Here is a 13820-nt window from a genome sequence, read left to right on the forward strand (position 1 = left end):
GAGACCAAAGGAATTCCCAGAGTTAACCATCCCTGACACCTGGTGTGGTAACTCGTATGTCTAAAGTTTAGTAAAGATATTAGGTACAGTGGGAGTTTTTGTAAAAGGGATTTATAAATGAGAACATGGCAATGTATCAACCTACTGTACGTCACGTCAAAACGATAAGAGAGTCAAAATTGGCGCCCGTAAAAAAGCGCAGTGCGCTATGATAAACTGCCTCGAACTGCTTTAATGAAGTGCGTTCATATAGATGATGTCGCCATCGTCTAGGACCGATAGGAACGTTGACTGAATAATCTGCTCTTTACTATTTAGCGAGAGGCAGGGCTTATTTCTATAGAAGCCCATTTTTATTCTCAGTTTCTTAACTAACTCATCAATTTTATTTTTGAAAGACCGCTTTTCATCTATCCAGATGCCCAGATATTTGTAATAAGGGACATTAATATTGTAGACACCATCCAAAGTACATACAGTGGTTGCTCCACTAAAGGTTTTGAGATTATGCAGCGGGATTTAGAGGTAATTTGTGGTTTAGTACGGTAGGCTGCGTCACCACTTCATCACTCCAGACCAGCGCAAGGGAGAGTTAGAGCACTGATTATGCTTTTGGGCCCCAAGGCGCTACTGTGTCTCTAACTGACAATGAATGGGCGACATCAACCAAATAGGAACTGATAATTGTGCACGACTTCAGTGTTACTTACTAAAACTGTTGTTACACTAAGGTTTTTATTCTTAGAGAAACTTAGACTACAATTAGTGTGTGGAAATGTTAGGATTATTTTGCTCTTACTGTAGTACTGTAGTCTACTCCCGACCGGTCACATTGTACAGCGCCCGAGTGGCGCAGCGGTCTAAGACACTTTGAAAACGAAATCTCCAAAATATATATATATATTTTTTTATATATACAGTGGGGAGAACAAGTATTTGATACACTGCCGATTTTGCAGGTTTTCCTACTTACAAAGCATGTAGAGGTCTGTAATTTTTTATCATAGGTACACTGCAACTGTGAGAGACGGAATCTAAAACAAAAATCCAGAAAATCACATTGTATTTTTAAGTAATTCATTTGCATTTTATTGCATGACATAAGTATTTGATCACCTACCAACCAGTAAGAAGTCCGGCTCTCACAGACCTGTTAGTTTTTCTTTAAGAAGCCTCCTGTTCTCCACCCATTACCTGTATTAACTGCACCTGTTTGAACTCGTTACCTGTATAAAAGAGACCTGTCCACACACTCAATCAAACAGACTCCAACCTCTCCACAATGGCCAAGACCAGAGAGCTGTGTAAGGACATCAGGGATAAAATTGTAGACCTGCACAAGGCTGGGATGGGCTACAGGACAATAGGCAAGCAGCTTGGTGAGAAGGCAACAACTGTTGGAGCAATTATTAGAAAATGGAAGAAATTCAAGATGACGGTCAATCAGCCTCGGTCTGGGGCTCCATGCAAGATCTCACCTCGTGGGGCATCAATGATCATGAGGAAGGTGAGGGATCAGCCCAGAACTACACGGCAGGACCTGGTCAATGACCTGAAGAGAGCTGGGACCACAGTCTCAAAGAAAACCATTAGTAACACACTACGCCGTCATGGATTAAAATCCTGCAGCGCACGCAAGGTCCCCTGCTCAAGCCAGCGCATGTCCATGCCCGTCTGAAGTTTGCCAATGACCATCTGGATGATCCAGAGGAGGAATGGGAGAAGGTCATGTGGTCTGATGAGACAAAAATATAGCTTTTTGGTCTAAACTCCACTCGCCGTGTTTGGAGGAAGAAGAAGGATGAGTACAACCCCAAGAACACCATCCCAACCGTGAAGCATGGAGGTAGATAAATCATTCTTTGGGGATCCTTTTCTGCAAAGGGGACAGGACGACTGCACCGTATTGAGGGGATGGATGGGGCCATGTATCGCGAGATCTTGGCCAACAACCTCCTTCCCTCAGTAAGAGCATTGAAGATGGGTTGTGGCTGGGTCTTCCAGCATGACAATGACCCGAAACACACAGCCAGGGCAACTAAGGAGTGGCTCCGTAAGAAGCATCTCAAGGTCCTAGAGTGGCCTAGCCAGTCTCCAGACCTGAACCCAATGAACCCAGACCTGAACCCAGCTGAAAGTCCGCATTGCCCAGCGACAGCCCCGAAACCTGAAGGATCTGGAGAAGGTCTGTATGGAGGAGTGGGCCAAAATCCCTGCTGCAGTGTGTGCAAACCTGGTCAAGAACTACAGGAAACGTATGATCTTTGTAATTGCAAACAAAGGTTTCTGTACCAAATATTAAGTTCTGCTTTTCTGATGTATCAAATACTTATGTCATGCAATAAAATGCAAATGAATTACTTAAAAATCATACAATGTGATTTTCTGGATTTTTGTTTTAGATTCCGTCTCTCACAGTTGAAGTGTACCTATGATAAAAAATTACAGACCTCTATATGCTTTGTAAGTAGGAAAACCTGCAAAATCGGCAGTGTATCAAATACTTGTTCTCCGCACTGTGTGTGTGTGTATATATATATATATATCGGCCATTTTAATCGTTATTGTTTTTTTTTGGTACTCCAATAATTGGTATCGGCGTTGAAAAATCATAATCAGTCCACCTCTAATAAAAGCCCCTTAGATATTCTCACAGATCAGATATGCCCCTTATATATTAATTTTGAATTCTCCAATCCTCAAAATCTAATTATTGGCTGAGAGTCACGTCATTGAAAAAAATATATTTGTAGATATACTGTAGGCCTACTGTAGGCGAGATGTCTCACTAGTGTTGAGTAATGTGCTGTTAAAAGTGTAGGTCTTATTTATTTAAAAAGCATATTGAAGTTAGAAGCAATAGGATTTGAAGCAATAGCCTACAACTATTTTAGCACTGTTTCGTGCTGCTCTGAGACAAGCATGGGGACTGGTCTTGATAAATCAATTAGATGTTTATTTTCACTGAATCTCCTTTTGGGTATTGGTTAGACTACAATTAGGGTGTGGAAATGTTATGCTCTTAGTACTGTAGTCTTCTCCAGACCGTCACGTTATACAGCGCCATATTTTACGTTCCATCCGAATGAAAACCCTGAGGGTTTTGTTTTTCTTGGGATAGAAGCACCATAATATTAGTCTAATTAATTAAGCTAAATATCTTCCAATCAATCCCATATACTGTGTTCTGACATAAAACTAGCACTAACTAGCATTAATGGTAACAATGGCTGGCATCTTAATAACGTGCCATAGAATTCTGCGTGCTGCCGTATGACGCAACCTTTAAAGGAAGTACCACTGTATGCTTAAATCATCAGAGGTATATTTATCTGCTCCAGAAAATAATGTATACTTAGTTTTACCTGCATTCAATACTAATTTCAGGTCAAAGTTATTATGTAATATAATGAAAGCAGACTGTAGTTCAGATAGAGTCTGGTCAACAGTCAGGGCAATAGCATACAAAACAGTATCATTGGCATACAAGTGCAGGTTAAAAATCAATATTGTTAGTGTAAACAGTAAAAAGTACAGGACCCAGAATTGACCCCTTCAGGACACCTTTCGTAATATCCAGGAAGCCTGATTTTTTAACACCATCAGTAGATACAGCCTGGTCTAGGCCAATTGAGGAAAACCTTTAGATTAGCAGTGAGTGATCAACCGTAACGAAAGCCTTTGACAGGTCAATGAAGAGGGCAGCACAATGTTGCCTTTTATCCGTACAGTACAACTAGGGATGCAGCAGAGCTAGTGGCATGACCTGGTCTAAAACCTGACTGATGTACATTTAGAATACATTTCAAATATAAGAATAATCTTAGCTGAGAATTAATCAAGGATTCTAAGATTTTCGCTAGGCAAGAAAGTTTCGAAATAAGGCGATTTAATTTTTTAAAATTTTATTTAGTTCACAAGGGTCACCACCTTTTGAAGGGGTAGTACACGGGCCGCCTTCAAAAGCTCGAGGATAGTACCAGATATAATCGTCAGGTTAAAAATACAGGTTAATCATTCAGCAATCAGGGGGGCAGAGGGCTGCATTAAAACTGGAACAAGCATTTCAGCCCCCGTGTATTTGTTTTACATCAATCTTAAGCAAGGCATCTAGCACATGACAGATAGTAAATTGTTGAAATGAAAGCTGATTCAACTTCTAGTGAATCTGTTAAGGGCTGGCAGAGGGAAGAGCAGTTGATCGACCGACTAGGGTCAATTAAACCACCGTTTCTCTCAAATAAAAAGCCTGTCGATGATGATAAAATGATGAATAAAAGCATCGCTTATCCCATTCTTCTCAGTTGTGATGCCAGTCAGACAACTTGCATGGCAGGGAAAAAGAGGAATTTGTACGCTTCTGTGCGTTTGTTTTCCACAATTTTGAAGAATCACCAGAAGTCAGAGATGGGGCTTGATTTGGCTTTCTTACTTGAGATAGTAAGTCTGTTTTCTAAATTGTCTGAAAGATTTCCAGTGCACTAAAGTCAGGTTTTCTTTCTTTGGCCCAGACCTGATTCATCTGAATGAGCTCAGATGGCCCCGAAGAGCTAACCCTTGGTTTTCTATCTTTTGACTGAATTGTTTAATAGGGTGTGTTCATCTGCCAGGGGAATAAATATGGAGGAGACATTTTCTAGAGCCAACTCAGGGTCAACTCTGAGAATATAGGAAATAGTGACTTAACCAGAGTAGAATGTATCATGTGAAATGGCAATGGCTCGCTCTCACACACACACACACACACACACACACACACACACACACACACACACACACACACACACACACACACACACACACAAACCATACAGAGACTCTACAAAACCTCTTAATGTTAATTATTTGCTTATGGCAAGGCTTTATTCAACCATGTCCTTTTTTTGTATACATTTACGCTAGTGTCTGACCCAAAGTCATTTTCTGCAACTTCCCTAGATTGGCCTTCTTCGAGCTGACCTTCCAGTTTCGCACTCGCCAGCAACTACAATGGGAGGTCATCAGACACTACTCGAAACAGGTAACGTCTCACACACATTCCACTCCAAGTGGGCTCTAATGGCCAAATCCTAACTGAAAATGTGCACGTCCAACGCAAATGTTCCCACTTCAATTAATGATTCATGTGAAAAATGTTAGTTCAATCCAGGTTCCTCATGTTAGGATTCCCCTTTCTAACAACTCATTGAGTTACTATGATACACGACTGAGCCGTGTTCTCATCTGTGTCCCAGGCGATAAAGCAGATGTATGTGCTGGTGTTGGGCTTGGACGTGCTGGGAAACCCCTTTGGACTCATTAGAGGTCTGTCGGAGGGAGTGGAGGCATTCTTCTACGAGCCCTATCAGGTGAGACCACAGTACAACCAATATGAACCACACCAGGTAGGTGCTAAATCCCTTGTAGCACCGAACACTACCAGTATGGATGTGTAATACTTGACACAGTGCGGTAGTTATCCATGTAGATGGCATGTATCTGAGTAACTCTGTTTTGGGCTTCCCCAGGGAGCTATCCAGGGGCCAGAGGAGTTTGTGGAGGGTATGGCGCTGGGGGTGAAAGCGCTGGTAGGAGGAGCAGTAGGTAAGTAATGCTCTCGCTCATCTCTTTTCTGCCAACCTTGATTCTCTTTAGTTCCTTCATTGCCATCCCTCCACTTCCGACTTAACTGTGTTCCCCCCCTGACATATCTCTCTCTTCTCTCTCCTATCTACTTGGCCCCTCTCTCTTCTTCTCCACTGTGTGTTCACGCTGTCCCCTCTCCCAGGTGGCATTGCGGGCGCTGCCTCCAGGATCACAGGCGCCATGGCGAAGGGTGTGGCTGCCATGACGATGGACGAGGAGTACCAGCAGAAGAGACGGGAGGCCATTAACAAGCAGCCTAGCGGCCTGAGAGAGGGCCTGACCCGCGGAGGCAAAGGACTGGTGTCTGTGAGTCTGACCTACTATAGTATGCTAACACCAGTACAGCCTAACTGGTCTCTGATAGTCTGACCCAGCAACACCAGCACAACCGGGACCTGTTCAGTAGGACCCAACATAGCAAAATTGAAGATGAGCATTGTTGTCAATTGAACACAACCAGTATAGCTGAGCAGTAGAAACAGTCTCTCAGGCCGATTCTCTCTCAACTCTGCTGCTCTGTCTGTAACACTCGCCTTTTCTACGTCTCAGGGCTTTGTCAGTGGGATCACAGGGATTGTCACCAAGCCCATTAAAGGTGCTCAGAAGGAGGGTGCGGCGGGCTTCTTTAAGGGTGTGGGCAAGGGGCTAGTGGGTGCTGTGGCCAGACCCACTGGAGGCATCATCGACATGGCCAGCAGCACCTTCCAGGGCATCAAGAGGGCGGCTGAGACGTCCCAGGATGTGGAGAGTCTGCGTCCGCCTCGCTTCATCCACGAGGACGGGGTCATCCGACCATACAAGGAAAGAGAGGGCATCGGCAGCCAGATGCTACAGGTAACAGGAATTCTCGGGGAAACAAAACTAACCCTTATGTCCTCTAAACAGATGGCTCCCCTGACCTGGGTGGTGTTCATTAGGCACCAAATGGAAGAAAAAAAACTGACATCGGGAAGGGACTACATGAACCTGTCCAATAAGAAACGCTCATCTTTGTTTTCTGTTGCAAAACTTTTGAAATAGTTTTGGCTCTCGTGTCCTAATGAACACGACCCTGAGGTCAGGGTTCATGTTAATGAGTGTGGCCTCACATAGAAACACCCCCTTGCTCTCCATCTCTCGCTCCACTTCTCAACCCCTTATTGCTTCTCAGTCCCGATAGATTTTCATCGTCATTATCTCTTTCATCCTGTGATTATGTGCTTTCACCCACCTGCTCTAAAGTTCTCCCATAGCCGTATGGCTGTTGTAGCTCTCTGTGTGTGAGTCCCACTTAGTGATGTAAATGGCAGAGGTCGAGTTCTTGCCCGACTAGATACGCATGCGTTGCGTTGCATAAACCAATGGTTGCATTCCACGTCATGGACTGTGCAGTCGGGCATCAGATTGCTATATCATATGACGTGGTTAGCTGATATGTTAAATAACCTATCCAGGCGTTGTAAAATCGGGCACACGTCTGCAATGTAGTCGAGCAGGAACATGACCGGAGTTGTGGCCAATTCCATTTCAATTCAGTCAATTCAATTTGACTCTGAGTTTAAATGGAATGGACCCAACTCTTGTCAGTGGCCTGTAGGGCCGTAGTGGAATGGGACCGTCGTGAGCAGAAGCTGTAGTGAGCCAAGGCATTGAGGTGTTGGCTGTAGTGTGGTTGTGGGGTCACTATACTTGTGGTTTCTAGCTGTAGCTTGAGTACTAACAGATCATCTTGAAGCTGTACTGTACTTCTGTATTGATGTGTCACTGAGAATGCTGAAGTGACGTCGTCATTTTATTCAATGCAAAAAAACAAGATATCCGTAGAGCTGGAGATTTAATAGTAGTGTCTGTCTCTCTGTCTCTGTCTGTCTGTATGTGCGTGTGTCTGTCTGTCCTGACATTGGCTTTGTCTTCTCTCTTGTCATGTCCACAGAAAACGGTGGCCTTCACTGAAGGGAGTAGAACTGTCAGTGATGATGATGATGAACAAGCGCTATACATATCAAATGTGTTATTGTTACTATTGTTGATGTGGATGATAACAAGTAGAATGGAATTGATAAGCACTAGTTAATGCTTTGGTCTTTCGTAGTTTATCTTGAAGCTGCACTGTTACCACTGTACTGGCGTTTTTAATTGGTGAAATGTGATCATTTGCTTCAATGGAAACTAGATGTTTTTGTAGCGCTAGAGATTATTAGAGACGGGCTTGTCTGTTCTGACATTGGCTTTGTCTTCTCTCTTGTCATGTCCACAGAAAAGGGTGGCCTTCACTGAATGGAGTAGGACTGGCAATGATGATGATGACAGCTAGAATGGAATTGCTAAGTCCTAGTTGATGCTTTGGTCTTCCATAGCTTTTAATGTGTTGTCAGTCAATGTGGAGTAGCCTGCTCCAGCAGGATATTTTAACATTCAATGCATCCCGAATAACACGAATAACCAGCTGCCAGCCAATTTGTCATTCTCGGCTGTTCGTAATTTTTGGTAACTCTAGACGTGCACTGTATTTCAATTGTTTTTATTAAACACCCATGTATTCTCAGGATTCTGCTGCTGCAGGACCCCTTGCATTTTGTCATGTAAAACCATAATTCTACTTATTTTAACTGTCTTCTGTCATCCAACCTTCTACCCTATCATGTAAGGGGGAGGAGTCAGAAAGCCAAGAGACTCGTCAATCATAATATTTGTTCTGAAAATAATTCAGAATATTCTATTTTAGAGCAAGTTGATATTATTCATATTAAAGCTGGAATCCTTAAAGGGACACTTCTGGATTTTTGTATCTATTTCCCCAGAGTCAGATGAACTAGTGGATACTATTTTTATGTCTCTGTGTCCAGTATGAAGGAAGTTGGAGGTAGTTTTGCAAGCCAATGCTAACTAGCGTTAGCACAATGACTGGAAGTCTATGGGTATCTGCTAGCATGCTCACCTCTGTCCACAAAACAAAAACGATAAGAAAGGTGCTGGGGTGGACAGTGGTGCTGTTTCCCCTAATGCAGATTCCATCTTTAAGTTAATATGAAATCTATTGTATTGGTCTGGACTGGATTCATGCAATAGTCTGTCAGCCGTCCTCCCTCTTGGCATTTTGGCCCCTCCCTCTTTCATAAGAGTCCTTGCTATGCGCGCAGTCATATACTCATAGCCAGCACCACTTCCCTTCTGAATAAAGTGCATTTTGAAACATCTATTTCGTCTTCTCATCCCTACCTTTTCCCTTCACTTCATCAACACTCATTAACATGCTGTTATGAGCAGTTTATAATCGGTCTATAACAGGTATACATTGGACTCAAGGAAGTATCAGTGTACCGCAGTGGAACATTTTAGATGCTGTTTGACATGTCTCCGGGTCAAAGAGGATGGCCCTGTTTTTGAATATTTTTAAAAGCAACCTTGGTTCCCTTGAAGTGATCACTGATCTTATGCAATTTGATGTGTAAGCAACTGTTGTAGCACAGCTTTCTTCATTCCAGCCATGTCAGAATTTCTTCAAAGAAGGGAGAAAGGAAGGACGTAATCAAACACACTAGGATGTGTCCAGTATACAAGTTGTTGTCAGATCAGGAGGGAAAGTAGGTGTAGATCAGTAACAATACCCATCAGATCATCTGCCAGAGCCTGTGTGAATGGTCAACATCCTGAAGCCATTTTAATCTAACTTTGGAAAAAGGTACCGAGTGACTCGTTTATGTATCATATCAACAGTAGACTTAGCGTAGCATATGTGTTTTATATACCCAATTTGATAAATGTGTGCATATTTTCCCAAAAATGTGTTTGAGAGAACCTGATAAGTTAATATTTCTTTTTTAGAAAATTGAAAATGGAAGGTTCGCCAAGTACAGATACTTTGCGCACGCCAAAGTGAACGAGTCTGATTTCCTGATGATCACCAAAAGGTAAGAGGCTGGCTGGGGTTTGTTTCTAAAAGTGGACTGCAGTGACCTACAGAGTGCTGCTGTTTCACTTCCTGTGTCACCGTCTTGTCTGTCAGTGAATGTTCTGAGGCTCTACCTCTCTTGCCTTTCACCAGGGGAATCTTTTTCGTGACCAAAGGTACATTTGGGCAGCTGACCTGCGAGTGGCAGTATCTGTTCGACGAGTTCACCAAGGAGCCCATGATCGTGGAAGGGAGGCGGCTTCGGATCGAGGCCAAGGTATCCTCATCTGCTTATTGTCATCCATACACAGGAACACACAAATGACTAACTACCATATGAAGCTCTCCTTTATCAAACTGCTCATCATGTCCATCTGAATAACCACTCCCGTTTCCAACCATCATGATACTCACGCCTGCCTAGGAAATACCCCTTCACTCATTTGCATCCAAACTGTTTGTGCCTCTGTATAAACACTAGAACTGCTGGGCCTCGAGGAACACCCCTTCCAGCTAATGAGCAGTCATTCTGACTACAACTTTCTGACAGTCTAATTAATACGTTTCATATATGCTATTGGTAAAATAATAATTTGGTTGTGTTCATGAAGGCGTTAATTAAGTAACATTTTATAATAATAAAATAGCATTTTCATTAGTTTGTTACTGTAGGCTATATGTAAAAACACAAATTGAACTGTTCAATCAATTTTATAGTCATGGTCTTTTGTTACAACTATGAAACAGAAATCATGTGTTTTTTTTGTTTTTTTACAAAATACCCCAACCACAAAGCCAGGTCAGCAATACGCTCGGTCAAATGATTAAAAGAGTAACCTAAACATCATTATAAGCGCCAAATGTGCTTGATAATTAGTGAAAATCTGCACAAAATCAATAATTGCGTTTTATAATGAATGTGTTGATATGACAGCAGTCAATTATTGTCAGCTCATGCTTACATGGTTTGCATTTTAAGCAATGGCATCAATGGCAATGGCACCACTTTCACTTGCATGAAACACTTCCCACAAACAGCTGTCTTGGGTTCTGTTCTTTGTGCGTCTGGCCACCTGGCGCTGTCTCCACCCCTGGGAGCGGTGCGCAATTTGGCTCGTGTGGAATCTTTGCTGCTGCCTTGGCCCCCATGTCTCTGTCACGTAGCCCGTATGCCAGACTCATGATGAAGTCTCTCCTGGGCATGGTGTCGTTGATGCACTGCTTGTACAACACTTGTGCGTTGATAGCAGCCAAGTCAAGCCAGTTATAGAAAACAGCAACAGGCCAGCCGGCGGGTGCCTCATTTCAGAGTACAGCCGTGCCTTCTAAGCCAAAACATACACACCATCCTATGGAACAGTATAGAGTAGTAAAACATGAGCATTGATTTTCCCATAGGAAAAACAACACGTGTTTATACAGAAGAGCATAATGCGTCACATACGTTGATCTATATATGGCGATGCGTATTATGTAATATTGACATGCCTTTGCTTGGTTGTAGCGCGTCGTAGTATCCCGTTTTCTCTTAACGTGTCCCCGTCGATGGCAACTGTTGGCTGCATGGTGCTCATGACAGTGATGTTATTTCTTGACTTGCTTTGGTAAAGTGTGAGTGCTGTCTTGTCATTCCTCAGTACAACGGCTGTGCATGTGCCTTGTTTTGCACAGCGGGAGGGAGCTCTATTCCAATGTCGGGAGAATGAGTGGAGCAGGCCGTGCTGTCGGGAGGAGGGGGGGGACCCATTCAAATAATGACATGCCTTCCTAAAACTGGTTAAAACTCCAGTTCTGTTTGTGATGTTAAGATTCTAACAAGGGCAGTGTGTTCTACAGACTTATTTAGGACAAGTCAAGGACAGAGGTGGACATGACTTTAAAACATGGCAGAGTAATAAAATCAATACATTCAAAATGACTGTTTTAGAGGTTCTAGTGCCGACAGTATCTCACCAGTACATCCCCCTATTTCTCAGAAGTCGTGTTGAACTAAAAACTATTTCCTGTGTGTGTTTCAGGAGAGAGTGAAGTCTGTGTTTCATGCCAAAGAGTTTGGGAAGATTATAAACTTCAGAAGTCCAGAAATAGCCAAGGTGGGTTAGCATAACATAAATATAAACTGCTGCCAGTTTTTGCTTTCTTTATAGACAGTAAACAGTATTTGTCAGTGAACAACACACAACTTACACAATAGTTTATGTAGGATGTGGTTCCAAGTTGTAATGTGACTTTTGATGGTGTAGTTTTTTTTTAAAAATGTGTGTGGTTTTGTTTATCTGCAGTGGGTTCTTACCAAGCTTGAAGACGCCAGGGAGAGTCTACACAAATACTGATTGGCCACTCTAATAGGGCCACCAACCAGCACTGAGACATGACAAAAGTACAACGTTGACTGTTATAGTGTGTGTGTATGCATGCTAGGAGAGTAGGGTGTGCCTCCATCAGTGTACTACTAACTCTCAGGTTAGACTTTCTCTTTCATTCTCACACACGGACTGTCTGGACATCTTGCAGACACACACGGACTTCACTATCACAAACACCATCACTGTTTCGGTTGTACACAGCAATATCGGCTAACTCCTTGCACTACCGTAAGCCTGCATGAGGTTGTACCCGAAGAGGCCGCGGTGGGAGTATTCGAAGGCGGCAAACCTCTCGCGGATGTTCTGTCGGCGTCACAGGTGAAGTAGACAGTCTTTTCTCTGTCTGGGTTCTGCTCCTGGAACATCTTCAGGATGAACTCCCTGGCTGCTTTAGGGTCATTCTGCAGCCCTGGAAACGAGCTTTAGTTCTGATGTGTGGAGTCAGCCCCTATCTCTATATCAGCTTGCAGTCTGTCTGTAAAACGATGTTTGTTGTGAACGGCGAACACAAAACCCTACACAATGTCACCGCTCCGATTGTACACAACTATGTGCTAGACATTTCTCCTTTTCCCCCAAATGTCGTTTTTTGTTGTTGTTTTCGTTGAAAAAGTAGGGTACCTGAATGACTTTTCAAACTGCCACTGTTGAAGTAGCCCTATCCATCACATTTCAATCCGTTTGCCAGTTACTGAGTGATGTGCTTGAAAAGAGATTGTGGCCAAATTTGAAGTATTATTGTGGGACTCGGAGCACTGGGTTTAACTGCCTTGATGTGTATATGTTACACACATTGTTATTTTACTGGTTGATATAGGATGGGGGGGGTAACAAACGTTACTGTTAATATGCTTGTTGTGATAGTTATTCTGTACCAATACTCCCCCTCTTCCTAAATCACTAACTTATGTTTTTCTATACATTTCTGCAAGCTATGACTTTGCACGTGATCGAAAAAAGCATGCTATTTTTCTACGGTACATGTCAATCTGCTGTAAAATGATTTCAATAGGGTATCCTGTGTGTATATACAGATAACTTCCAAAATAAAGGAAACATCAACATAGTGTCTTTAATAGGGCATTGGGTCACCCAAACAGCTTCAATGCGCCTTGGAATAGATTCTACAAGTGTCTGGAACTCTATTGGAGGGATGCGATACCATTCTTCCACAATAAATGTAATACTTTTGTTTTGTTGATGGTGGTGGAAAATGCTTAGGATCTGGTGACTGAGACACCCACACCATCCTTTAAACCCCCTATGCTCCTTTGAGACCCCTCATGGGCAACTGGGCATTTTTATACATGACCCAAAGCATGATGGGATGTTATATGCTTAATTGACTCAGGAACCACACAATTGGAAGCACCTGACTTCAATATAATTTGTACCCCTCATTTACTCAAGTGTAGCCTTTATTTTGGAAGTTTTGTGTATAGATATATCTCTCTATTTAAGACACAGGCGGCTGGTGGCACCTTAATTGGGGAGGACTAGTAATGGCTGGAATGGAATACATTTCAATGGTATCAAACATGGAAACCATGTGTTTTGTTCTGTACCATTCCATGTGTTTAATACCATTCCATTCCCTCCATTGTTATGAGCCATCCTCCCCTCAGCAGCCTGCTGTGATTTAAGATAATCTATTGAGGGGTTGTATCTCATCAGTGGCGATTTTCATGTTTTTATACAGCAGGTATGCAATGCCATTAACGACGAAGAGTTATGCAATGGAGAGACATATATTTAAAATAAATTATAAATTGTCAGCTGCTACATTCATACTCAAATGTTTTAAAGGTTTGTTTTGGTTTGGGGTCACTAATTAATGTAACTAAATTATTTAATCTGTTTTGCCTTTGTCAGCAAGTGCTCTCATTGTGAGGCGGTATAAAATCACTGGTGCAGATAAAGTTCTGCCATTTTTTGAAAAATAAAGGGTATTTAATTTG

The 13820-nt window shown here is 42.6% G+C and overlaps 1 protein-coding gene across 3 annotated transcripts in view; it reads left to right on the forward strand.

Moving 5' to 3' along the window:
* LOC139545690 (intermembrane lipid transfer protein VPS13A-like) overlaps positions 1 to 13820 on the forward strand; it is a 56622-nt gene extending 42802 nt beyond the window's left edge. For all 3 annotated transcript variants that reach the window (XM_071353714.1, XM_071353713.1, XM_071353715.1), the window contains 9 exons: positions 4939 to 5020; positions 5235 to 5348; positions 5508 to 5583; positions 5768 to 5931; positions 6175 to 6459; positions 9430 to 9515; positions 9650 to 9773; positions 11515 to 11589; positions 11779 to 13820. In XM_071353714.1, the coding sequence (XP_071209815.1) occupies positions 4939 to 5020; positions 5235 to 5348; positions 5508 to 5583; positions 5768 to 5931; positions 6175 to 6459; positions 9430 to 9515; positions 9650 to 9773; positions 11515 to 11589; positions 11779 to 11829 (1057 nt within the window). In that variant the 3' untranslated portion in view covers positions 11830 to 13820. The remainder of the gene's footprint in view (positions 1 to 4938; positions 5021 to 5234; positions 5349 to 5507; positions 5584 to 5767; positions 5932 to 6174; positions 6460 to 9429; positions 9516 to 9649; positions 9774 to 11514; positions 11590 to 11778) is intronic.

Source organism: Salvelinus alpinus, chromosome 19 (assembly GCF_045679555.1).
Source record: "Salvelinus alpinus chromosome 19, SLU_Salpinus.1, whole genome shotgun sequence".
Classification (NCBI taxonomy): Eukaryota; Metazoa; Chordata; class Actinopteri; order Salmoniformes; family Salmonidae; genus Salvelinus; species Salvelinus alpinus.